Raw genomic sequence first — 25,411 nt, forward strand, 5'->3', positions numbered from 1 at the left:
AGGCCCATGGCAAACGCGGTGAGAGCCACGGCCTCCCTCCTTGACTGTCTCCCCCTGGCCGGGAGCCCTGTGCCACAGGGGCCTGCCGGCACGCACAGCAGAGTCCCCAGGCTCTGTGCTCCGCGGGCTCCGAACTTGTGATGAAAGGGACAGAGGAGGGATGTGGGGGTGGGCAGAGGCAGGCAGGCCTGGAGGGCTTCCCAGAGCTCAGCCTGGGCTCACCCCGCCCGACTGGGCGGGGAGGGAGGACACGGCTCCCGGAGCCCTGCCTCCCAGGGCCTCTTTCTGCTCTACCAGGGGTGGGGCAGGAGGGGTGTCTGACCTCCCAGCCCCTCCCGGTTTTTCCGGGGCCTAGACTGCCCATAGTAGGTGCTCAGTAAATGTTTGCTGGCAGAAGGACTGAGCAAAAGACTCCCAGTGCTTCCCCACCGCCCCGGCCCTCGGCCCTCTGGCCGGTCCCTCCTGCGAGCTCAGCCACGTGCGCCCGTCTCTCCCAGGCTTGCCTCCCTGGGAAAACAGTGGCACCGAAATCCCGACTCGGTTTCTACTCTGCTCCCCCCCGCCACCCAGTGCTGCCCAGCGGCGCCCAGAGTAGGGACAGAAAACGTGAATACTAATGAGAGAGAAGCCCGTAACAATTTATTACCTGGCAGACGGCAGGCTGGAGAAGACAATTTGATGGTCTTTGATGGAGGTCAAGAAACAGGAAGGCTGTTTTATTAACTTAATTGTTTCAGCGGCAGTAAAACCCTGGCGCGCGGGCGCGTGAATCTCCCGTCCTTACGGAGGTGGCGGGTGGGGGGCAGGCAATTCTCTTTGCAGGGCAGCCGGGGGTGGGGGCAGCTCTCTTTGCAGGCCAGCATCCTCCACGCAGTCAAAAGCCGGCGGGCGGGCCAGGGCGGAGGGTCCTGCACAGGGCATGGCTGGCCCAGCCCCGGGAGGCCACAGGGTCGGCACCTCCGAGGGCACAGGGCGGGTGGGGTGGGGGTGGGGGTGGGGGAACGAACCGAACCCCCGGCACGTTCCCCGCAGCCCCGGGCTCCTCCCTCTGACGCCTCCCCTCACCTGGAGCCCTGGCCCCACTCTGTTGTCTTAATACCTGTTTAATTAAATAATGAGGTACAGTGAGAGCCCATGACCTCATTTTTGGAGCCACAAATAAGAGATTTATGGGTGCCCTCGTTAGAGCTGCTGGCAACAGGCATCTTCCTGAGCTAAGAGGAAGCCTCACACTCTGGGCTCACAGAAAAAAAGCCGTTTATTAGAACTATTGCCCCATAGAAAGGGCAAAATGGCGTATTCGAGTGGGAAGCAGGAGCGTGCTGTGGTGGGCTTGCCAGAGGAGAGGGAGGCGGCCCCAGGGACCCACCAGCCCCCCCACCAGCCTCGGCCGCCACGGCCCCTCAACCAGCCTCCTGCCGGGGAGACCAGAGCTCCCCCAAAGACTGCGTGTCTCGCCATGTTTGTCACCCCCCTCCCCGTGTCCGGCCAGGACCCCCACCCTTGCCCCCTGCAGCAGCGGGGCCCAAAGCAGAAAGCGGGACAGGGATGTGGCTGGCAGGGAAGGGGGAGGGAGGAGGGAAAGAGCCAGCCCACAACGACCAGGTGAGGGGGGCACGGACCCGTGGCCGATCAGTGGGCCGCCCCCACGTGCTCGTCTCCAAACTGGACTCCTCTCCTCCCGGCGGCCGAGTCCCTGCCCGTGCAGATCAGGTCCCTCGAAATAGGTCTCGAAGTGTATCCGCCTCCCTCCCCAGCCACCTCAGTGTCACCACACACAGCACCTCCTCCACTGGCTTGGGGGCCACAGGGGCCCCCTCACTGGTGGGGGCTCACCCTGACTTTGGGGGCCACGTGCTCAAAAGTCCCCTGCAGCCTCCCCGACGGGGTCTATGAGCCACTGTACCCTTCGGGACCAGCGGCAAACAGTGCTGGCCTCAGGCCCCCAGAGCAGCTGATGCGCCCACGGCAACACCACACATCGGGCCCGCCCAGCCCAGCGAGCCCACGGTTCACGTTTCAAGGTGGACCTCGTGACGATGGCTGTCAACACACGGGCCAGGCCGAGGCTTGCCTCCGTAGCGTGAGATGGCCTGTGTGCTTGACCGGGGGTGGGGGCATCACGTGAAGAGAGGGCCTCCGCGGGGTGTCCCCAGGAAATGTACTGTCCAAACTCAGACCCTGGAGAGTGAAGGGGTGTTACTGACGATTATACCCAGACAACAGGTGCCTACCAGCTCCACCCCCGGCAAACCAGGACACGGGGTCCCCTAAGGGCCCAGAAGCCTCTGAGGTGGAGGAGAGAGCCCCTCGTTGCCCGGGGCCGGCCGGAGAGGTGCTAACCCAGGAAAGCAGCAGGCGGGCTGTAGCCAGACAGGGCCACCGCCTGGCCCACCTGGTAGCTGTCCAAACGAGGGGACTGGCCCCAGCTGGGTAACCTCCTGACAAATGACAACAGCACAGTCCACCCCCTTTACTTCTCCCCTTAGACCCCAGCCCGTCACCTGTCTGCACTGGAGGGGGAGGGGGTCTGGCAGGCCCCAGACCTCTTCTCATTTCCAACAGAACCTAAGGACCAGAGAAGGCCATGTCCGTCTTGGGTGGCCGAGCCCAGACCGTTGGCCCTACTGTGGGGCTTCTCCCGAGCAGGCAGCCTGGTGACCTCCGTGCCCTGATGTCCAGTTCTGGGGGGGCCACGTCCACACAGGGGCCCTACATCAGTAGGTGGTCCCACGGTCAGATTCCCGAGGGCCTCCCCTTCCTGCCCAGACTCCCTCTTGTCCATCCGAGGGTCCCTCAGTCAACTCAACTCAGGTGTCTCGGGGACCCAAGATCTCCCCGAGATTCTGCCTCTCCCAGAGATCCTGCTGCGGATTGGAGGTTCTCAGTCATCAGGAGTCACGGCCTGAAACAGTGAAGGGGTGTCACCTGCCCCCTGGACAAGGAGAGCTGCAGCACCGGGGAATGGGGGACGGGGCTCCCTGGCCGGCTGCCCTGATGGGGAGGGGCGAGGAAGGAGCCCAGACAGATGCCAGAGCAGTACTTGGGAAGGGCAGGGTGGGAGGCAGCCCATGACCCCACCCGCTGGGCCTCAAGGGTCCTGTCCTGCTGGGTGGCCACCCCACCTGGGGGCCACTCCTGCCCTATGAGCCACTGTACCCTTCCGGACCAGCCTCTTCACCCCTGGTCTGCCCACAGGGCACCGCTCCCAACTTCAGTGGGAGAACTCCTCCTCCACCACACCCTCCCGGGCCCCAGTTCTACGCCTGCCACTTCCACGAAGCCCTCTCTGTTCTCCAGGCTGCTTTCCCACAGGCCTCTCCTGCACCCCAATCCCCGCTCCGAGGCTGAGCACCCCCTGCCTCGGGCGACACCGCGAGCTCTCTGAGCCCTCATCCCGATCACCTCCGTCCCAGCGGCCAGGCAGCCCCCAGGACCCGAAGAGCCTCAATAAAGACCTGAGAAATGAATACGTGACCCACATCCTCAGCTACAGGCGCTGGGAGAGCCACCGTTCCTCACTTTGGGCACGGGAGACTGTCCTAGGCCCCGCTGGCTCCCAAGTCCATGTTGGCTCTGTGATGCTGCCCGTCTTCTCTGCCGGGTGGTTAGCTGGGTCCCTAAACCTGGTTTGGCTCTCAGCTGTGCCCACTCGGCGTCCGCTCCTCGGAGCCGGCTCCCTCTCCCTCCTGCCACCCCGTGGGTCTCTGGGACTGGAGGGTGGGGTGCACGCACAGCCTTGGGGACCGGGTGGCCAGAGCCACACCTCCTGTCCTGTGGCTCCTAGCCAAGAACTTTCTTGGTCATGAGAACTGCTGTCCCCCAACCCCCGCCCTTGCCTCCCTGCATATTCCTCCGTGCCAGGCCCACATGGCGTCCAGTAAGGAGAAGCTTGTCCCGGCCTCTCGGAAGTCCCCGGTCCAGATGGATGGGCACAGGTGTAGACATCCAGGACCCCAGTCCTCGAGCAGGGAGCACACCCAGCGTCAGGCTGGAGAGCGGGGACTGGCCGGGGGAGGAGGCAATCCGCCCCTCCGGGGTCCTGCAGCACCGCGGGGAGCCACCCCACCCCGCGCCCCCTGCCCTGAAGCGCCCTTCCTGGCGCTCCGTGGGAGACCTCTCATCTTGCTCCGCGTGCCTGACCCCCTGGAAACTGCTGGGGTGGGACAGAGGGGCACAGGTGGTGGGGGGCGCTGTCTGCAGAGGTGAGGACTTGGGCCCCCGCTGGGACAGGTGGCGGTAAGCACACGCTGCCCCGTGTGGGTGCCTGCAGAACAGCAGCCTGTCTCACTCCATCACGAGACGCGCTTCGTCGCCAAAACGTAGAGCACATTCTCTAAGGCAAGTTTACTGACAAAGGTCAATTTTAAATAAATCAGCGTGCCTGGAGGTTCCGCGCGGCTTGAAATGGCAGTGGCGGCACGGCGTCCTTCCTGGCTCCCAGAGGGACAAGCGGCCAGGAGCACAGCAGCGCTGGCCCTTGAGGCCACAAGGACGGCCGCGGCTGGCGCAATCCGGGGCCCCCCTCTGCGGGACGACGGGTTCCAGGGGCCGCAGCAAGACCTCTGCCGTGGCGCGGACCAGCTCAGGGCCTCGACCCCTGCTCTGCACAACAGGGACCACGCTGTCACCTCAGCCAGGGCCAGGGAGGCTGGAAGGTCCCGCTGCTGAGGGTCCCGGGCCTTCCGGTCCCTCCAGCCCTCATCTGCCGCTTTTGTTTTCTTCTAACGTAGCACTTTAATTCCTGTGATGCATCTGTCGCTACTTGTGAGTTACCTCCTGGGCAGCCGCTCTCAGGCCGGCCAGAACGGACTTCGGATGTGCCCTCGCTCCCTTCCTGCTGGAGGCGGCAGCCCCACACCCCTTCCCGGTGTGACCACGAGACACAGCACACTGTAAACGTGATGAACTCAACGACACGGGGCCAAGACGCCCACCTTGTGCGATGGCATGCCTTTTAGAGAAGCTGCCAGAGGAAAGGGTTGCGGGGGGGGGGGAGCGCCCCAACCGCAGAGATGTCCGAGGGTCAAGTGGACACGGTCTCCTAGGTCTCCCATCAGGACAGAACTGTCTTCCCCAAGCTTCTTTTTGTTCTGAGTGGATTTGAACTACTGTTGGGGTCACTTGCTTTGAGCCTGAGGAACTTCAGTGTTTCTCGGAAGGTGGGTCCACTGGTACCAAACTCTCTCGGGTTTTGTGTATCTGCAAGTGTCGTTCTCTCTTTATTCGGAAAGAAAGTTTTGGGGGACGCAGGAGTCTTGGCTGTGGGTTCTCTTCGAGCACTCGGACGATGCCGTCCCCGCGCCTGGGGTCAGCCGCCAGCCTCGTGGCCAGGGAGGGCTTTCCCGGACTCCGGATCGTAGCGTTGGTCCCACTGGAGCTCACCGAGCCGCTGGACTTGTCGGCGGACGTTTCCTGACAAATCTGGGGATTTTCAGCCACTGTTTCCTTGCGTGTTCTTTCCCTTGTCTCCTGCCACCCCCGTCCCGCGGCTCCGACGGTGCCCTTGGGTGTCCCTGTTCCTCCGAGGCTGTTTGCTCCTTTCCCGTCACTGTCTTTGCGTTGTGTGATCTGTGGGTCTCTAGGTCAAGATCCTGGATCTTCTTCTGCCAGCTCATGGCTACCGTTGAGCCCCTCTAGTGAACCTTCCATTGTGGTTGCTGTATTTTACGACTCGAGAATTTCCACTTGGCTCTTTTACTTTTTAGTTAATCCTGATCTTTTCATTGGTTCCATTAGTTGCGTCGCTGTGATGGCACCTTCCTTCACTACTTTCCCTTCCCTGTTTGATGCTGGTTTTCTTTCCTCTGACTGTATCTACGGCGGCCACTTTCAAGTCTCCTCTGCTCAATCTAACTCACACACTGCCAGTTCTGTGGCCTTTGTTTCCTGGGGTCTGGGCCACATGGGCTGTTTTCCTTGCACGTCCAGGTAGGAGACTAGTCGTTTTAGGTAATGTGCGGTAGCAGTTCCGGGCACGGGCCACCCAGGCTGGATCGTGTCACCAGTCCCATCTTGTGCGCGGTGGGGCGGCCTCCCCCAACAGCTTCTGCTCCAGCCTCCCACTGCTGGCCAGGGGCGCAGGCCTGGGCTTGCCCACGGTCACCCTGGGAGGACAGAGGCTCCGGCTGTCTTCCCTGCCCCTGAGCTCCTCTCCCTGCTGGCCGAGTGCTCTGCTGTCTTCATTGCTGACGCCCTGGGCGTAAACGGCTTCACTGACTAATGCAACCAAATTTGGCTCCTTTGAAAGAGCAGCTCCTGAGATCCGTGTCTGAGAGCCTCCCTGGCCAGCCTACAGTTCAGCCTGTGATCCACCCAGTCGATCCACCGCTCCTCCCACGTGCTGTTCTCTGCGAGCTCCACTTTCCACAAGCACCCTTGAACCTCACCCTCTGTGCAAACGCAGTCAGTCCTTTTGCGGAAGGCTGGGCCCCGGGGGTGGGTGGGTGGGGACAGCCATTCCAGTCCTCTGGGCCTGCTGCAGTGCGGGGTCCCCGCCCCACGAGAGGAGGCCCACACACTGCCCGCCCCCTTCCTCCACACCCCGGGCCCTCCTGACACACGGGCCCTCCATGGCCGTGGGGAGCAGGGCCGAGGCCCAGAGTGGGTGGCGGGGGTGGGGGTGGGGGTGAGGAGACCTGGCCCCGGCTTTCCCGGGCTGCTCCCAGCGTGGGCCCTCACGTCCTCCACAACTGCAGGCCCAGATGCCCCTGGGACCCGGCCCGAGGGACGGGAGCAGAAGGGATGTGTGCCAGCTGAGGGAATTCTTGGAGGAGGTGCTACACTTCCTGCTCCCGGTGGCTGGAAGAAGACACCAGGATGGGGACTGGAAGGCCAGTCTTGACGTGAAGCGGGAGCCACATGTGACAAATGGCAGAGGAGCCTGGCTGCACGCACACGGCCGCCTCACTGCCCTGGATCCCCCTCCTGGACTTCCTGGGCCGAAGCAGGCAGGACTTCTGTTCTCTTTACCGCCCTCATGGACCCCCTAACACCCCCACCGAGCCACCTTCCGCCCCTCACCTGTGTTCCGGCCTCCCCAACTTCCGGCCCTTCTCGGGAAACCTGTGCTCTCTGAAGGCAGGACAGGGGCCTTGTCTGATCACCCGCCGGCCCCAGGCTGAGCACGACGCCCAGCACAGGGCGGGCACTTAACACACATCACGCCTGTGAACGAACCGTCAGCATGCTCCCACGCCAGGAGAGCCCGCCACAGCTGGCACCCGGGGCACCTCCTCCCCAGAGATGCTCAGGCGGGCCCTCGGAGGCAGCACGGGTGGGTCCCGTTCGCCCCAAATTCTGCTTCCCCTGTGGCACGGGCTGCCAGGAAAGAACCCAATCTGCCTCTCTGCGTACCCCCGCCTCCAACCCCTATCCCTCCAGAACCACGTGTGACTGCCGTGGCCCCGGGCTGCCTTCTGGCCCAGGTGGGACTAAGCAGAAGAGGTGCAGGCTGGGCCAGAAGGACAAGATGGCCAGGGCTTGCAGGGACAGGGAGCCCAGGCTTCCTGCCTCAGCAGCAACTGGGGGGGAAGGAAGGGGGGGACTGGTTCTACCCTGTTCCAAGTTCACATCCAGTCTCATAGGGTTCCACCCAGCAATGTTTGGGAAAAAAGATTCTGAGGCTAAAACGTTCTGACCACCGAGCCCGAAGCCAGGCAAGGAGGGATGGGCAAGCAGCTGGGAGGGCCCTCGGAGGACAGGTGGGCGTGGAGGCCTGTGCGAGCCCTTGCACATGGCCATGTACCTCGGTCTGCGGTCCAGGCAAGCTTGCTCGCCAGAGGCCTGCCTGTCCTGCTCCGCCCAGAACCTCCGAGCAGCACGGCACCGTGGCTGGTTCTGGAAGGAGCGCCTGGAGGACAGACACCCCCCCCCCCCAAAAGGCCATCTGGTGACGAGCATTTATCGTTAGGTTCCAAAACGGCCAGGACGGGGGCAGGTGGTGAGGGCGCTGAGAGAATCCATGGCCTGGGGTCTAGGGTCTGACGGGGACAAGGCATCCACAGGGGACCTAGGAGGCGGCCAGGAACCCCATCTGCTCTCCCCTCCCTCACGACACCGCCCAGCACAGTCGAGAACCATGCCGGGCTGTGCGGGGAGAGCTTCTCAGGACGTCCGTCCGCCTCTCCGTTGCCCGTCGCCACTGCCGAGGGCAGCTCTCCGGTGACTCCCGACACCTAACTTCCCTCCAGGCCGCAAGCAGCTGCGATTCGACAGCAGCGGTCCCAACACACATGAAGGAGAGGACGCGACAGCGACACAGCCCTGCTTGGAGCCATCCGGCCCTAGGACTCGGCAACGAGACTCTTAAAAAGGCCCGTGCTCAGTTCACCATCTTCACACGTGCACAGAAAGCACGCACGGCCCACGTGCTGCCCCACGGCAGCAGCAGCCGCCTCCCGTGTTCAGAAAGACGTGAAAGCACCGGGGGGACCAGCCGCACACCAAGCACCGTTCCCGCGGCTCCCAGAGGGACACACGGCAAACGGAGGAAGGAAAACGTCGTGCCAGCTCGGCCACCAGCCCGTGAATCCAGGGGCACGGAGGTGAGAGGACACGTGGGGAGGGGAGCCCGGCCGGCAAGGGGCCGCAGCGGTGCCGGCGAGGCCGGAAGCATCCGGGAGACACGGGAGGGACCGCGTCTTCCCACGGCCAGGTGGTGCCGCCGGCTCCTGCCCGCACGCGGCACAGAGGTGGGAAGGGCCGACCGCAGGAGTTCAAGCATCGCTAGAAACCTAAGCAGCTCGTTCCAACGCCGGGTCGCGTGTGCGCAAACCTCAGCCTCATTTCCGAGCGCCTCCTCGAGATTCGTCAGCGTGAAGGCGGGAAGCGCGGAATCCCCGGGAGCGAATGGTGAACTTGGAGACCGGACACCAGGCCTGCCGGCGGTGCGCCTCGGGCCCCTCGGGGCAGCGGGCGGCCCGGGGGGACGGTCCTGCCTGCGCTGTGGGAGGTGACTCCGTCACGCCAGCGCAGCGTGCGGCCCCCACGCCCTGGGGTCCCAGGAGGAACGCGCGGGAGGCCGGGGCGGCTGAGTGAGCCCGCGGCTGAAGTAGGGACACGCGAGCAGGGTGACGACGTGCGCCCTCGAAGCCGCAGGCGAGGGCTCTGCCGACTCACGGTCAGAAGCGGAGTCCCAGCCGTCGCGCCCACCTGACGCAGGGATGGCGGCCACATGGCAGACCCGGGCCCGAGGGGACGGAGGGGCAGGCCGTGGGCGACGCTGACCCGGTCCAGTGGCCGCAGGTACTGCCATCGCTTGGCCCGAGGACCGGCTTTTCTCCTCCCGGACGGACAGACATCTCCACCCGCACACACAGCAGGGCTCAGCCAGCGCGCACGAGGCCAGAGTCCGCCCGGCACGGTCCTGGGCTCCGGTCACAGGATGTTCCGCTAGGCTTTCGGTCTGGCGGACCCTTCCAGAAGGGCTCCTCACGTTCACGCGCCAGAAAACACGACAGGCCCGCGACGAACCAGAACACGCGGGACAGGCCGCCCCAAGTCGCCGAGACCCCACGCCGGGCGCCCAGCCTCCCGGGCGAGCTCTGCCTGGCTCTGCAGCGCCCCCAGCCATCAGTCCTCGGCCGCCGCGGACGAGCAGGGCAGAGGGGAGAGCTCCTGGGGGGCCTCGAGCTTGACCGCGGCCCCGAGGGCCACGCGCCGCCCCTTCGCCTGCCGCTGCCTCGCGAACACCGAGCGCAGCGCGCGCAGCTGCCCCACCTCCTGCGCCGTGAAGCAGGGCTGTCCCTCGGCGAAGCGGACGACAGAGTCAAAGGCCGAGGCCGCCTGCTCCCAGGCCGCCTCGTCGCCATCCTTGTCCACCTGCTCTGGGCCCCCCGCGGACGGGGCCAGGCCCTCCCCGGCCTCACATCCCAGCCCGTCTCCCTCGGCGGCCGCGCCCCGGTGAAGCCGGCTGCCGGGGCGGGCCGGGGCCTCCCTCCCGAGCTCCAGGATGTGCGCGAAAGTTTGGTCGTGAGGCTTCGTTTGGAGACGCTCCGGCTCCTCCTCGGAAGACGAGCCTTCGGCGAACGTGAGCGCGGGCCACAGCTTCCTCCAGGCCCGGCTGAAGACGTGGCGGGGCACCGCGCTCCAGGCGCAGGCCACGCTGACGATGGCATCGTTCATGCTGTAACGGGGGTGACGGCCCTGCAGCGTGGCGGGGGGGTTGATGAAATTCCTCAGGAAATCTCTCCGAATGCCCTGGTCCATGGGCTGGATGGAGGAGGTGGCGCCCGCGGGCAGGAAGACGGTGAGGACGTTGTCGGAAACCAGCTGGGACTCCCGCGGGCGCGCCCGGGCGCCGTCCAGCAGGAGGATGGCCTTGCCGTCCTCGGGCAGGCCCACCGCTCGGAAGTGCTCCCTCACCGAGGGAACAAAGATGTGATGGAACCAGTCGGAAAAGATCTCCTTGTCCACCCAGGCGTTGCCCTGGGCCTTGTACGCCACCGGCAGGTGCTGGATGCCCCGGAAGGCCCTGGGGCCGCCGCGCTTCCCGATCACCAGGGGCTTGATCTTGTGCGAGCCGGTGGCGTTGGCGCACATGAGGACGGTCAGCCTGTCCTTGTTCTGCTTGACGCCGGGCGCCGTCCCGCCTTCCGGGCTGGCAGTCGGCAGGCACCGCCAGAGAAGGCCGGTCTCGTCGGCGTTGTACACCTGCTCCGGGGACAGGCCGTGCTCGGCGGTCAGGCTCCGGAAAAAGCCGCAGAACTGCTCTGCCGCCCGGTGGTCGGCCGCCTGCTTTTCGCCGGACGCGTCCAGCTTCTTAATGCCGTGCCTGGCCTTGAAGCGCCACAGCCACCCGCCAGAGAACACGCAGGGCTCCGTCAGGCGCATCTGCTCGTAGAAGTCCTTGGCCTTCTCGATGAGCATGGGGCCCGACACGGGCACGCCCTCGGCGCGCTTCCCCAGGAACCACTCGTACAGGACGCGGTCCAGGTGCTCCAGCTTGGGCGTGTGCAGGGTGCGCCGCTGCTCCAGGGCCTTGTTGGAATCCGAGTTGGCGAAGAACCGAAGCAGCTGCGCCTTGTGGGCCTTGATGTCGTACAGGGTGGACATGCCCACGTTGTACTCCTGCATCAGGACCTTCCTGCTCTCCCCCTTCTCCAGGCGCGTGCAGATGTCGATCTTCTCCTTCAGGGTCAGCACCACCCTCTTGCGCTTCTCCCCCGGGCTCCTGCCGGCAGCCTGCTTGGAGGCCATGCGGAGGCCGGCTTGTCCCCGGTGGGTGGGGAGACACTCGCCGCGGGGCCTGGCGGACTTCTTGCCTCTCCCGCCCCTTTCCTCTGCTCCCGCCCCTGCCTGCCCCGTCCCTCTGACCCCGGGGCCACCGTGAGCCTCCGCTGCTCCTCCCTGCGGCGTCAGCGGCGCCTCGGCTTCCGGGCTCCTAGCGACGCTGGCGGCTCCCGGTGCTCTCCGCAGGAGACGACCGGTGTCACGACGCCCCTACTCGTCCACGCTGTTGGAACCTCTGGCCTTCTCTCAGGGGGACAACGGCAGCCCCTCCCTTCAAACATGGACCACAGAGTAGAGGGGTCCTGGGAGCCGGTTTCTGGTTAATCGAGGCTGTACCGCCTGTGCTGGGGACACCCCTCTGGGCTCACGGCACGGTCCCACATGCCTCGCTTTAGGAACTGGAAAGCAGAACAAGGGGAGAAAGAACGTTACTGACCACGCGCCTGGGCCACCTGCACACATGCCCCCGTTAGTCTAGACCCGCTGGGAAGCTGCAGCGGAAACCAAACTGTGGCAGGGGAGACCAGCACGCGAGCTGGCCCAGGTGGCGTGGCACCGGGAAGGCCGCCCCGCCGGGTGCGCTGGCTCTTCCCGGCCCTACCAAGTGACAAGTGACCTCTCGGCCATCACAGCTCCTTCAGGCCAGACAGCTCCACTCTTTCCTAACATCTGCCCAAACACCCAGCCCTCCCTGCCTCGCGGAGCAGACTTGCGGGGTGGAGCAGAGGCATCCCTGCTGGACCCTTCGAGATTACCCACCACACTTCACCTGCGAAGACACTGACATCCTCCAGCCTGCGAGGAGTAGAGAGCTGGTGCCCTGAGACCGACCGGCCCGCAAGCCGTGCAGTGTCTGCCGGGAGGGTCCCCTCACTTCCTTCACGACTTGGTCACGTGGCCCTCACTCCCCTCCCCAGCTACAGCCTGCTCCCTGTCCCGCGATGAAAGACAGGCAGTACTCACCACGGGCTTCTAGCAACTCCCCACCCCACCTCTCACCCAAGCCCTTATGTGGGCCGTGTCTTCCCACAGATATGCAGACCGTGAGGCCAAAGACTAGCCTACGCGGAGCATAAAAACATAGCCCTTTGAGCTCAAACTCTAGGCACATCACCAGCCAGCTCTGGGTGTGCCCCTTCCCCCTTCTGGGTCAGTCTCCTGGTCTGCAAAGTGAGGGTGCTGCTCCTTTACGGATCCTACCTTTATCCTAGTCACTGGGAATGACAGTGTGAGAGCGGATTGCTTGGACCTAGACCGGGGGAAGTAAAAGGCCACCACCCACCCCTAAGAGGGTTCCATATGACAGCACCCCAGGAAGGAGGGGCCTGGAACATGACAGGAACTAACTCTAAGCACAGCAGGGAGAAGGGGGGAGGGAGGAGGAGGAGGAGGAGCTGGGACTGTGGAAAAGGCCTCCTGGAGGAGGCTCAGCGCCTGAAATGGGGCCATTAGGGACATTTCCTGTTGTGCACATGCAGGTGTGTGCAGAGTAACATAAGGTAGCTGACACTATGGACCAGCCTGCGAGGCAAAACTCCCTTTACAACTGAAAGGCAGATACTCCGATATTCCGAAACAACTTCTCAAACCAAAGGGTAACCTAATACGGAGAGAGAATGGGGTGGGGTGGGGGTGTAGCCTTGTGAATTCAAAGTAAGCACACGAACGTGCACGTAAACATCTTATCCTCCTGTGCCCAAAGGATAGAGAAGAAGCTGGGGAGAGGGCATAAGGGGCCAGAGACGGGACCGCGGGGCGGGGGGGAGGACCTGTCCTTAGAAAAGAGCCGCAGAGATTCAGGAGAAAAAGCGAGCAACCGCCTTCCCCTGGGAGCAGCCGTAGCGTGCAGGGGCAGGAAGGGCCGGGACCGCAGAAACGCGGGGGGCGTCGCGGGGTTGGGGGGGGGGGGCGGTCTGCGCGGCGCAGCGGCCACACCCGGGGCGCCCGCGGGAACCCGGAGCCGAGGGGCAGTCGGGTTTGAGGACACGCCTGCTTTGAGAGCGTCTCTCTCCCGGGACCACGTTTGGGGTGGAAGCTCAGTCCCGGGCACGGGAACAACCCAAAGAGGGAAAACCGAAAAAAGTGCAAGTCTGCGCCGGGGGGCGGGGCGCCCGTGGCCGATGCTTTCCTCGAGCGGGGTCCCCGGGGGTCTGCGAGGGGCGGCCCCGCGGCGGGGCTGGGACGGGAGGAGCCTCCGCCCGGGGAGCACGGACTGCGCGGCGCCCCCGCCCAACTCCCGGCCCCCCAGCCACCCGGCCTCCCGGCCCCGCTCACCTGCAAACCCGGGCCGCCGCCACCGCCGGAAGTGCCGCCTCTCCCCGCGCCGCCGGGCCGCGCCGGGCCGCCTTCCCCCAGCCACTTCCGGGACGCTCTAGGCAGCCTGGAGGACTGACTGGGCCTCTCGCTGGCCTTGCGGGCCGGTGCGGAGCCGGTGGGTGGGGCGCGGGGCGGCCTCTCCCTGTGCACCCGTGGGGCGGGCGCAGGGGCGTCGGAGGCTCGAGTTTCGCGCGAGTGGAGCCCTGCGCGGAAGGACGTGGGGGCCCTTGCAGTCCCGGCCAGGGTTGGCAGGAGGACGGTGACGCAGCCCCCCTCCCTCGGTGAAATCCGGGGGCCAGCGCGGTTTCCTTCCCGCTCGGCCTCTTGCAGAGCGGGCGCCTCATCCGCACCTAATTTGCAGGGGTTGCGTGTTGATGTTTGAGACTTTAGAGCTGATGAGACTCACACTTGACCTGATGCAGTCAGAGGAGTTGAGACTTTGGGGGGCCCTTGGGATGGGGTAAATGTGCTCTGCGTGCGGGACAAATGTGAGCCTTTGGGGACCAGAGGGCAGCCGTGGCGGCTGAATAAAGCACCGCCCCAGCCACCACCACCCCCACCGCCGCCCCTTGCCCCACACCCTCATCCCCCACCCCATGAGCACGTGACCTCAGGGGCTTTGCTTATGTGATTAAGATTCTTGAGATGGGGAGATTATCCTGATTATCACAGGGACAGGGGTGGGGGACTGGGGGGGGGGGGGGTGCAGTGTAATCACAGGGTCCCTATAAGAGGGAGGAAGGAGGGACAGAGTCGGGAAGACAGCGTGATTCAGGAAGAAGAGGGAGAAAAGGCAATGTGACAACAGACACAGGTCGGAGTGTGTGCTTTGTAGACCCAGGAAGGGCTGCCAGCCACGGATGCATATTCTTTCCTGGATCCTCAGGGAGGATCCAGCTGCCGACACCTTGTGTCCTATTTTAAGCCTCCGAATGTAAGGTTATTTGTCACAGCAGCCGCAGGGAGCCTAGACGGATGTCCATAGCTGTCTCCGGCTTCATTCACTTTCTCCCCTGGGCTTCCAGGATGCTGTAGCCCCAGGCCCTCCTTCCTCGCCCCCCCCCCCCCCGTCCCCAAGGATCCCTGACCTGCGGGGTTCACTCCTGGGCTCTCCCCTTCTACCGACACCCACTCCCTCCGTGGTCTCCACTCCCGTGGCAATACCAGCAGGGGCTGGCTGCTCCCACATCCCTGTCTCCTTGCCGGGACCCCTCTTGAGAACTCTAGACGCCTGTGCCCTTCCCGGCATCCTCACGTGGACCTCTGTGAGGACCTCATGCCCAGCATTTCTAGACCTGAGCTCCTGACGCTGCACAGCCTTTTCCACCCACACAGTCCCCATCTCAGTGAGTGGCAGGGTCCTTTTTCCATTCACTCGGGCCAAAAATTCAGTCACGCTGGACCCACCTGTCCCTTACGCCCCACACCCAGATTGACCAGGGGCTCTGCCTGGCTCTGCCCTCCCCATCCGTGCCACGTCGGACCTCCTCACTCCCACCAACTGCTCTCTCCCTGGCCCAAGCCTCCCTGGTCCCCTCACATCTGTCTTCGCCCCCGTATCAGCCATCTACTGCTGCACGATGAAGCACCCCCAAAACTCGGGCTTGAAACAGTAGCCATTTTGCTGAACACGGTCCTGTGGGTGAGGAATTTGGGCGTGCTAGAGGCAGATGTGTTTGACAGAGGAGAAAACCGGAGCACTGAGCAGAACTCGAACGTGAGGGGGACCGAGCAGGGTGTCCTGGGGCAGCCAGGTGGCCCCCCCAGGAAGGCTGGCTCCATCCCTGTGTTGTGACACTGTGCTGCCACCTCATGGACACGGGCTCACATGCAGCACACCTCCCCCCACCCCCCGCCCCGGGCATGGGGCTGGCAGGGGCCTGGGTTTGATCCCCAAGATGTATGGGGTTCCCCCAGATGCTCCCACCAACACTCTGGGGCCCTTGGGGCTCATCTCAGGGACGGAGCCAACTCTGGCCGAGGAGAAAGGGTTATAAAGAGAGGAGGGGAAAGGACTGGTGTCTCCTGGGAGCTGGCGCTGAGGGCCCCACTCCCCCGAGCACCCCCAGTGCACAGGATCGGGCCCCCAGACCACCCCCGATCGCCACCGCAGCCCCCCCCCATCGCCATTCGCAGCCAGAGTGGCCTTGAGAGGGTCAGTCTGAGCAGGTCACCCCCTGCCCCACCCCTGGCTTCCCAGTGGGCTCCACACAAGGGTCCCCACCAGGCCCTGCTCTCCTGAGCCCATAGCGTTTCACCTGCATACATTGTACTCAGCCTGGAGGCGGCAAAGTCTCCCCGAGACTCTGGAGGAAACCAGTCAGTCCCCAGAGGGAGGGTCTTGGGGTGACATGTCTCTTAATAGCAACAGAGGGGGGCTTTGGCTCCAGGCTGAGGGTGTTTGTGAATTCCACACCCTCTGGCAGGGGGGCGGCGCTGCCTGAGGTGGGCCGGGTCTCCTGGGCTCATTGACTGCACTCCTGGAGGGAGAAGAGGAGAACCAGCAGGGGGCTGAGGCTGGGACAGCAGGAGGGGGCAGGTTGGGGCAGAGCCACTGAGGGTGCCTAGGACACCTTTGTGAGAACCAGGAAGAGGCACCTCCCCTGGGGTGCAAGACCCTTGAGAGAATTAGAGACCGACTGGCACCCGGGGTGGCGGGATGCCCTGGGAGCCTGGCCCTGGTGGGCTGGGGGTGAGAAGCGGGCTCCCAGAGCTCCTGATGGGACTCGGTGCCCCCAGTACACAAACACACATGCGCACACACACACATACACACACACACACACACACACACACAGGGAGCTTGCGAGACATGGCCTTAATTTCCAGAACCCACAACGGGAGGCCTGGCATGGAGCATGCGTCCCCCGACCGTCAGTGGCCTGGCAGCAAGTAGAATCATCCTCTCGAGTTATGGATGCATTTTTCTAAAGGAAAAGGTCTATAAAAGTAAAAGGTGAAATCGACTGTGGTTTTGTAATTCACATAACATCTTAATTTTTGTAATTAATTCAGCATAAAATATAAGATTCATCCAAAAAAAAAAAGGCATCCATTCAAGTGTGGGACAGGGTGGCAGCCATAGGAGGTCACGGTCTGTCTGCAAAACAGGAGTCGGTGGGGGGGGGGGGCGTGGTCAGTGATCCTGCCTCCTCCCAGGGCCTGGCCCTGCTCCGGTCCCACCAGCCCCCCATCCTGGTGGGGTGGGGGGCAATGCGGGCGGGCAGGATCTCCAGGGAACCCAACTGGTTGGGCAGGTAGGTGGAAAGCCAAAAGAGAACAGGAAAATCTGGAGCCCAGGGAGGTGACACCAGAGCAGACAAAAGGGGCTAAGGGTGAGGCCACGCCCTGACCCCATCCACTGCAGGGAGTCCCATCCCTTTGTGACAGGTTTTCCAGGCTCAGTCTAGGCTGAGGGGCTGTATTCAGTGTGTGCCCAAAGCGTGGATGACAGGACAGGGCACAGTCAGTGACCAGGGTCAGAGCTCAGGGTACGGTCAGGGTCAGGGCTTACTCGGTGAGCAGGGTCAGGATTCAGGCTGTGACCCTAGTGAGGACTTAGTTTGGGGCTGACAGGGTCAAAGGTGGAGTCGAGGACTCTATCTAGGGCATCGTGCCATGGGCTTCAATATTCAGTCAGCTGCCCTAACACAGCACCACAGACCAGGAGCTGTAAACAACACAGTTTGTTTCTCGCGGCTCTGGAGGCTGGGAGTCTGAGAGCGGGGCGTCAGCCCGGTCGGGTGAGGGGGAGGCCCCCCTCCTGGGGTGCAGACGGCTGCCTCCCCGCTGTGGGCTCAGGGGGTGGGGGGAGCTCTGGTGTCTGATCTTATGAGGGCACTTAGCCCATCGGGGGGACCCCACCCTCATGACCTCGTCTGAACCCAATCACCTCCCAAGGGCTCCGCCTCCAAGTACCATCCCACTGGGGTTATGGCTTCAGTGTGGGGATTTGGGGGGGACAATTCAGACCGTAGCATTTGACTAGGGCACCCCAAACCCCACATCCTTCTCACAGGCAGGGTGCACTCACTCGTTCCTCCCCGACAGCCCCGAAGCCTTAACTCACGCCAGCATCGGCCCCAACATCAGGTCTGGGGGAGACGATGATTCCTTCCGGCTGCACACTTGGGAAATCAGACAAGTCATGCGCTTCCAGAATGCAGCGACAAGACAGACACGGATAGACCTTCCCACCAAGAAGGAGCAGTCGGAAGGAAGGAAGCGGGGGTGGGTCCCAGGCAAGTCCCAAGCCCAGCAGAGCTCATTGGCTCCTTAGACTCAAGGCGATCCTGTTTGGTCTAATTCTCTGCGGACCGTACGCTGGGACAGCAGCCTCGTGCCCACGGCCCTGGGCAGGCCTCCTGCCCCCGCGGTTCTGCCGGCCTCAGGCTGGAAGCGTCTCTGTGGTGGGGGCGTCCTGTGCAGGATGACCCCCCTGTTGGGACAACCGACCATGTCTTCAGGCATTAGGCCAAACGTGCCCCGGGGCACAGAAGCGCCCTGCTTGAGACCACAGCCAGAGAGTAATCGCCTCGTATCGAATCAGATTAACAAACATTCATGCACCTGTCAATATTTGAGGACTGAATGTCCCAGGCTGGTGCTAGGTGCCGGGTGCCTTGAGTAAAAAGAGACAGATAAGAAAGGCTCCAGTCCGGGGCGCCCCCAGTTCCGGTCAGCTGGGGGTGGGCAGACAGGCAGACGGCCAGGCGCAGTGAAGTCACAAACACTTTACCTTCCAAGGCACCTGAGCTGGTGGGATCGCGGGCTGGAGGCGGGGGGTGGTGGGGGGGGTGTTCCAGGAGAAAGTTCGGAGCAGGCAGAAGAGGAGGAAGGCAGCTGGAGTGGGGGGACCGCGCTCGCCTCCGTGTGAGCTTGAGCAAGGTCCTGTCCATTCCTGGGCCTCAGGAGAGACACCTCCCGGGGAAAGCGTGCAAACGGGCGGGCTGGGCAGGAAAGACCCCAGCGGTGCAGCGAGTGCTGGGGAGGTGTGGGTCTCACCCTGGGCTCATGTCACTGTGTCATCTTGATCCAGGACTCAGGGTGAGAGGATGGAAGCTGTCCCCACCGGGAAGGGTCGCTCTGCTCTCGCACCCCCACCCCCACCTGTCCCTGTCCCAGAGGGCCGGGAGATGACACATCCCCGGGAGTGACCTGCCAGCACCATGGCACAGCCCCTGCTCTACCCTGGGGCTTCCTCCCAGGGAGGAGCCCAAGGGCATGAGGTCAGATGGTAAAGTGAGGTCAGAGATGCCATCTTTGGGCCAGGAGGGCATCAGGAAGTGAAAGGTCCTCTCCCCCCATGGGAGGGCCCCCTCACCGCCCCCCCAGACACACTGGGGTCAGCAGGCAGTGAGCGTGGCTTGTACCTGCCAGCACCTGCGGGACATTCCAAGGGGTCACAGGGAGACTGTTTACAAAGGGAGGGGCAAGTTTGGAGGGACAGTGGGGACCGAGAATGGGCCCCAGGCCAACAGCAGCAGGAAGCCACTGGGCCCCTGGGCTTGGAGGGGTGAGGGCACAGAACAGTCAGCACAGGCTGGGCAGGGCTAGCAGGAGGGGAGCAGGCTGGCCCATGGGGATGTAGCCACTCACTGCACAGAGCACCCCGCGGTCAGGGCACAGCAGGAGAGATGGCCTGGCCTCTGAGCCTCCCGCCCTCAGGTCACCAGCCAGGGGAAGCCCTTGGGACCCTTGTGGGACCCCAGGACACAGACAGGGGGAGAGTGGGTCTGGCGTGCAGGCAATGTCCTGCCTTCTGCCACCCCCCTCCTCCTCCTCCTGCGTCTCCCCGCCTCTCTTGCAGCTAAAGCTCCATGTTGTATGGGGATTAAGTAAGGTCACGAGGGGTGAGCCTGCACCCAGCCCGATGCAGCAGGACAGTGCACTTTGGCTGTGCCAGCCCCCCACCCCCAAGCCTCCGGGGCACTTCCCAGAGTGGCCCCCTCCCGAGGCACTTCTTGTTTGCAGCCGTCCAAGGTCTGTCGCTCCTGTGGGACCAGGAGCCCTAGGAGCACCACAGGCCCAGGGAGGTCGCCCTCCACCTTGGACAAGGTGGTCACACCCTTCCCTGGCTTCACCACTTGGTGTGAGGTGGGCAGAGACTTAGCCTGGCGCCTCGCCCTGGGGTGGCTAAGAAATGGCCACAGGTGGGGAGGGCGGCCCCTGCCCTGGGCAGGCTCTGCCTTCCGGAAGCAGACGGGAGGACAGAGGGAGTGGCGGGGTGCAGCCCGGCCGGGCGGGTGGGGATTGGGATCTACCCGTGGTGCTTGCTGGCCGCGGGGAACCCGTCCGTGTTGACAGTGGGCAGTGGAGCCTCCGCCTTGCCAGCCGAAGCGATATAAAGCCACCCCGAGGTCCACGCCACCGCTGCCCGCTGGTGACCATGAAGGCTGTCGTCCTCACCCTGCTGGCCATCGGCCTGGCCCTGCAGCCAAGTGAGACCTCCCCCGGCCCGGGGCAGGGCCACGGGAACAGGGCTGGGGTGGGGGCAATCCAGGGAGACCGGGGGGCCCTCAGAGAGAGCACCCACCCGGAAGGACAGAGAGAGAGGAGGTGGAGGAGGGGGACAGGGAGCAGGGAGGTCAGGTGGAAGGAAGCGGAGGCGACGGCAGGAAGAAGGGACTTTTGTCCTTGCCCGCGTCCCCCTCTGGGGCGGCTCGCAGTGCAGCCAGGATGGAGTAATGGCTCACCCAGAGCGGGCAGGGCACGCGGGGGCTCTTCTGACCGCCGTGCACAGGGCCTGGCGCTCAGAGGGCAGACGGACAAGGGAGGCACTGAGAGCCTGCGGAGTAGAGAGGAAGCACAGGGGCAAAAAGCCTCAAGTTAGGAAGTGCCACAGAGGCAGGAGGGAAGAGTGAACCGGGAGAGGGCTGAGGTTTGTCCTCAGAGGACCCAGGTCCCCTCCCCTGGGGTCCACTGTGGGCAGCAAGGACAGGAGACACCCAGGGGCGGGGCAGGTGTGGGCCTTCGCTGCTCTGGTCTGGACTCCAGGCCTCGCTTGGTCTCTTCCCATCCTGGGTAATCGCTAAACCTCTCGGAGCCTCAGCTTCCTCTGCTAGAGAGTGGGGATCATGACAATGGCCCGACAGGCTGCTGGAGGTCAGCTGGTGTGTGTGGTGCCGGAGCACAGGGCTGGCAGCACGGAGCCTGCTTGCAATTGGGTGACTTGGATCCCAGCTCCACCATTGTTTTGATCGGAGGAGACATCGTGTGACAGCTGGGGCCGCTACTCCCAGGGACAGAGCAGGACCCAGCCCGGGGCCCGTGCCGATCACACAGCACCAGGGAGGCCTGGGAGGCTGGGTGGGGTTTGCGCAGGCTGTTAGGGACAGCGACGGAAGGACGTGAGCAGGTCTGTCCACCCTGCGCCCACCTGCCCCGTGCCCAGCTGGGCTGGCTGCCAAGTGGGGTGAGCCAGCTCCCACCCAGGGGTGCGTCACCCCTTTCCCTCTTGGACCATAGGCTTTTTAACAGAGCTTTAAAACCCGGAGGGGTGGGCTGGGGCTCTACTGGTGGATTCCAGACGCCACGACAGGAAGCGGGCACCGGAGCCTTCCCGGGGGGGCTTTGATGGGCGCAGTGCCCTCCCCGTGAGGATGTCCCGGTTTGCGGCAGGCTCTTGTGCTCTTGCACGTTCCCAGCAGCCTGGAAAGTGTGACAGACGAGAAAATGAGGCTCCTTCCTGCTCTGTGGGAGGGCAGCCTCTGAGCACGCCCCCTCCCCCCAGGCGGTGCCCTGCAGTGCTACTCTTGCGAGGCCCAGGTGAGCAACCAGAACTGCCTGCACGTGAAGAACTGCACCCACTCCGACACCCAATGCTGGACCGAGCGCATCCGTGAGTGGCCCTGCTGCCCCCCGAGTCCTCCGCGTGACCTTGCCCAGATTCCCCCCCCACCCTCCCACCCCGCCCCGGGCTGGGTGTGGCTCTGCCCTGCCTTTTGCCATCTCCTTCCCTGCCTTGGCAGGGACTCAGAGCACCTGGGTTTAGGTCTCCGCCATTGAACTGCTCATCCTCTGTGCACCTGGCCACTTGTTCATCTATCCACCCATGGATACAGCTGCTCTGTCTCCCATCTGTTCATCCCCCCCCACCTATCCCTTGTCTGTCTGTCCACCCATCACCCTTCATCCATCCATCATCCATCCATCCATCCATCCATCCATCCATCCCCCTGTATCTCCTATCCATCCATCATCCATCCATCCATCCATCCATCCATCCATCCATCCCCCTGTATCTCCTATCCATCCATCATCCATCCCTGCATTCACCCATTCATTAGGCATGTCTAGTGCCCAGCAGAAGGTCTGGCTGCCTTGGGCATGTGGATACCCATGAGCCCAAGTGCCTGCCCTCGCACTGCTGGCAGTCTTGAGGCAGTCACCTGGGATGACTCCAGAGTTTCAGAGTCAGGACAGGAAGAGGGCCGTGGGAGCTGGGACAAGGCCGGGTGGGCGAACACCCAGGACCCAGCCCTAGCTGAGCGGCCCCCACCCCCAGGTGCTGTTGGCTTCCTGACCGTCATTAGCAAGGGCTGCACCTCGCACTGTGTGGATGACTCCCAGAACTACTACTTGGGCAAGAAGAACATCACGTGTTGCTCCAGTGACCTGTGCAATGCCAACGGGGCCCATGCCCTGCAGCCAGCTCTTGTCACCCTGGCGCTGCTCACTGCTCTCGGTGGCCTGCTGCTCTGGGGCCCTAGCCGGATGTAGGAGGCAGGAGGACCCCACTGTGTCCCAGGGGCCCCAGGGCACTCTTCATACACACCTGGTCCAGTCGAGGCCCCTCCTGGACCCTAACTCGGGTTGGGCCATGCCCCTCTGCCCTTTCTAGCCTTCCATGGCTCCCTAGGACTCCTGCCCAGCTCCCACTGCCCAGCAGGCTGGGCTGTATTGATGCGCGACAGCCTGCACACGGCCCACACAACCCCCACATTCAAACCCACTCCTTAATCCTCGCTTAGGCATACTCTTCCTCCAGGAAGCCTTCCCTGACCACTCCCTCCACCTCTACCTGCCGAGCCATGTCCCACTCATAGGGTCACCTGTAACCAGCAAGGAACAGGCACTCAGGAGGGCCCCACAAAGGCTGAGATGAAATGTACTGAGTAGAATTAGGGGCAGGGAGTGAGAGGTCCTGGGAGCCCCAAGAGATGGGGTGTGGAGGGGGTCCAGCTCCCAATGTTCCTGGGAGTCCTGGAGCAGTAACCCCTGCACCCAGTAGGCCCTTAATAAAGTCCCATTGACTTAGCTGCAGACAGCTCTGTTCTCGCGCGCCCCCGGGTGGGAGTCAGGGTTGGGGTCCAGGGCTGTGTTGGATGCCACCTGGATCCACATCCGTGGGCTGTGGCCATGTCCGTAGCCAGCCACATGGGGTGGAGCCCAAGCCTGGGCAGAAACAGATGTCAGACACCGGGAAGGGAGGACACAGCTGCAGAAGGTAGGGCGGCATCCCTGGGGACCCCGTCTCTTGCTGTGTGGCCTCACTCAGATCACTCGACCTCTCTGAGCCTCAGATACTTACCTGGGACCCCCCTCTGCTGCGAGCGTTGAGGATCCACATGACTCAGCGGTTTCTGGGTGGGAGGGGCTGCTACTGTGTGAGGCCCCCTCGGCGTCCCCGCCCTGTTCTTTCCCTCTGCCTGTTTCCTAAATGTCTTGTTTTGTCCGCTGTAAGTTCTCCACACCCACGGTGAAAAATTCAAACTATGCAAAAGGGTCCCCAGCGAAGCTGCCCCCTGCCCCCTGCCCTCAGGTCCCTCCTGTCCGGGAGCGGGGTTCCTTTCACAGTGCTTGTGAGCCTAGGGTCCCGCCTCGCCTTTTCAATTCCTGAGAAAGCCCCTTGGGAAACACAGGGGCTGCCTCCCTGCCCCTGGGGGCTCCAGTGCCAGGACCTGTCGGCCACGTGGGGTGGGCTGTGTGAGCGGAGCCAGGGCGGGAACCTGCACAGGGGGGCGCTTCTGGCCAAGACCCCTACTGAGTGGTGGGTGAGGCAGGATTAGAGCCCGGCTTCTGGAGCTCTGGGGTGGGCTGGGGCAGGGCCACACTGACCAACAAGTCCAGGCCGGAGGCCCAGAGTCTCCCTGTGCACGTCCCGAGTGACCTCCAGTGCTGGTCTTCCCCACTTCTTCCTCGCCTCCGGGGCCCAGCTCAGATCCGGCTTCGCGCAGGCTCTGGCCTCTCCCACGCCCGTCCCTCTGGGGCCCCAGGCACGCTCAGCACATAGACCTGGCTTGGCTCCGGTCCAGGGTCCAGGATCCAGGGTCCAGGGTCCAGGGTCCAGGGCTGGGGCTTTGTTTCCTGAGAGGGCACCATAGAACTGGGTCGGGGCGGGGGAGGGGGGGGGGCTCAGGCAGAGCTTCAGGCCCATGAGGGTCTGGCCCGGGCTGGAGTTTGGGCTTGTCCACCTTGGCCAGGTGACCGTAGAGGACACTGGTGCATCTGTCCTGCCAGTGGTTGTGGAGCGCCTACTACGTTCCAGGCGCTGTTCCAGGCACGCCAGAATCAGCGGTCTCCCACGCTGGGATGCATTTTCCCCAACCTCCCTCCATGCCCTAGAGACACCCCCGCTCACCGAGCTTACCGGACGAGGGGGTCAGGTGAACAGGGTAAATACAGAAATATGTGCCATGTTAGCAGGTGGAGCTCGAAAAGGAATAAAGCACAGAGAGGATCTCAAACACCAGTGTGACCGGGACCACGGCAGGGCCTGGAAGTCCGGAGGGACAGGCCTCCGTCCACCGAGCAGGGAAGGGAGCCCACGGCGACCCACACGTCAGCCACACCCTCAGGCAGGGGTCCTCCTCCGGGGTGAGGCTCCGGGAAGTGAGGCAGTGCCCCGGACCCCCAGACCCTGTCCCGGGCTTCTGGGTTTGAAATATTTGGGCCAGGGTGAGGGGAGAGGGACGGCGGGCCCTGAGAAGTGGGAGACCTCGCTGGGTCCTCCGTTCCCCGGACCGGGGACTCCTCTGACCTCCTGAGCCATTCCCAAGTTCGTGTGGCCTCAAACTGAGAGCCCGAGGGGGCCAGCCTTGCCCCTCCCTCACTCCAGGACAGAGGGAAGGGCAGGAGTCCCTCCGCACACGCAGCGTGTTAGGGCCTCCTCCTGCTCCCCTGGGTGGGGACGGCAGGGGGTCCAGCTGCAGAGGCCCAGGGCCCCTCAGCTGCGGGCCCACGGCAGGGTCTGGCCGGGACCCCCACCTCCCTCTCCCCACACCGCCTCGTCTTCGCAAACTAGGGAACGGCGAGAAAGAAGAGCGTACAGGACTCGGCTCCCCCAAACCCTAGGATAACGTGGGTCACCGTTTTCCGTCTTCGTGACGCGTCGCGTGCAAACACGCGCAGATGCACACTGTGAATCCGTGCCCGGGTCATGCTTCACACGCTCCCCGACAAACTGCTTTCTAAACATGTATCTTTCCATAGTAAGGAACAGAGACCCTCACGGCTGCACCTGTGGCTGAGGTGGTCCCCTGGACAGACAGACTTACGTTAGTTTTTAAGATGCCATTTCCCAAGGGGCGCCTGGGGGGCTCAGTCGGTTCAGCGTCTGACTTCCGCTCCGGTCATGATCTCGCGGTTCGTGGGTTCGAGCCCCGCGTCGGGCTCTGTGCCGACAGCTCGGAGCCTGGAGCCTGCTTTGGATTCTGTGTCTCCCTCTCTCTCTGCCCCTCCCCTGCTTGGCCTCTGTCTCTTTCTCAAAATTAGATAAAAAACCTAAAAAAAAAAAAAAGGTGCCATTTCCCGAGCACTCTCCGTGTTAGGGACACTGTCCGAGCCTTCTGCGGCTGTCACAGTAGGAGATAATATAGCACGTATCCCCGTCACCAGAGGCCAGGTGCGCTCTCGTGGGTCT

General features: G+C 63.6%; 2 protein-coding genes across 3 annotated transcripts; one reads left to right on the top strand and one right to left on the bottom strand.

Annotated features, from left to right (window-relative positions):
• Window positions 1–617: 617 nt before the first annotated feature.
• JRK (Jrk helix-turn-helix protein) lies at window positions 618–13,548 on the bottom strand. 2 transcript variants are annotated; one of them, XM_047842585.1, is made up of 2 exons: window positions 13,507–13,548; window positions 618–11,630 (listed from the first exon to the last, which is right to left on the bottom strand). In XM_047842585.1, exon 2 carries the CDS (start codon window positions 11,197–11,199, stop codon window positions 9,574–9,576), a length of 1,626 nt encoding a protein of 541 aa, XP_047698541.1. In that variant the 5' UTR covers window positions 11,200–11,630; window positions 13,507–13,548; the 3' UTR covers window positions 618–9,573. The 2 variants fall into 2 exon arrangements, with proteins under 2 accessions (XP_047698541.1, XP_047698542.1); XM_047842586.1 differs by lacking the exon at window positions 13,507–13,548 and adding an exon at window positions 12,002–12,146.
• A 6,230-nt stretch (window positions 13,549–19,778) lies between these two features.
• PSCA (prostate stem cell antigen) lies at window positions 19,779–22,926 on the top strand. The gene is made up of 3 exons (XM_047841697.1): window positions 19,779–19,988; window positions 21,281–21,388; window positions 22,055–22,926. The coding sequence occupies exons 1-3, from the start codon at window positions 19,937–19,939 to the stop codon at window positions 22,267–22,269; spliced, it is 375 nt and encodes a 124-aa protein (XP_047697653.1). The 5' UTR covers window positions 19,779–19,936; the 3' UTR covers window positions 22,270–22,926.
• The last annotated feature ends 2,485 nt before the right edge of the window (window positions 22,927–25,411 follow it).

Source organism: Prionailurus viverrinus, chromosome F2 (assembly GCF_022837055.1).
Source record: "Prionailurus viverrinus isolate Anna chromosome F2, UM_Priviv_1.0, whole genome shotgun sequence".
In the NCBI taxonomy this organism is placed as follows: domain Eukaryota; kingdom Metazoa; phylum Chordata; class Mammalia; order Carnivora; family Felidae; genus Prionailurus; species Prionailurus viverrinus.

Excerpts from the sequence above, each read along its gene's own strand:
- PSCA (XM_047841697.1), top strand. The coding sequence starts at position 19,937 with ATGAAGGCTGTCGTCCTCACCCTGCTGGCCATCGGCCTGGCCCTGCAG. Across the intron at positions 19,989-21,280 it reads CGGCCTGGCCCTGCAGCCAA|GCGGTGCCCTGCAGTGCTAC; the intron begins GTGAGACCTCCC and ends CCCTCCCCCCAG. Across the intron at positions 21,389-22,054 it reads ATGCTGGACCGAGCGCATCC|GTGCTGTTGGCTTCCTGACC; the intron begins GTGAGTGGCCCT and ends CCCCACCCCCAG.
- JRK (XM_047842585.1), bottom strand. The coding sequence starts at position 11,199 with ATGGCCTCCAAGCAGGCTGCCGGCAGGAGCCCGGGGGAGAAGCGCAAG.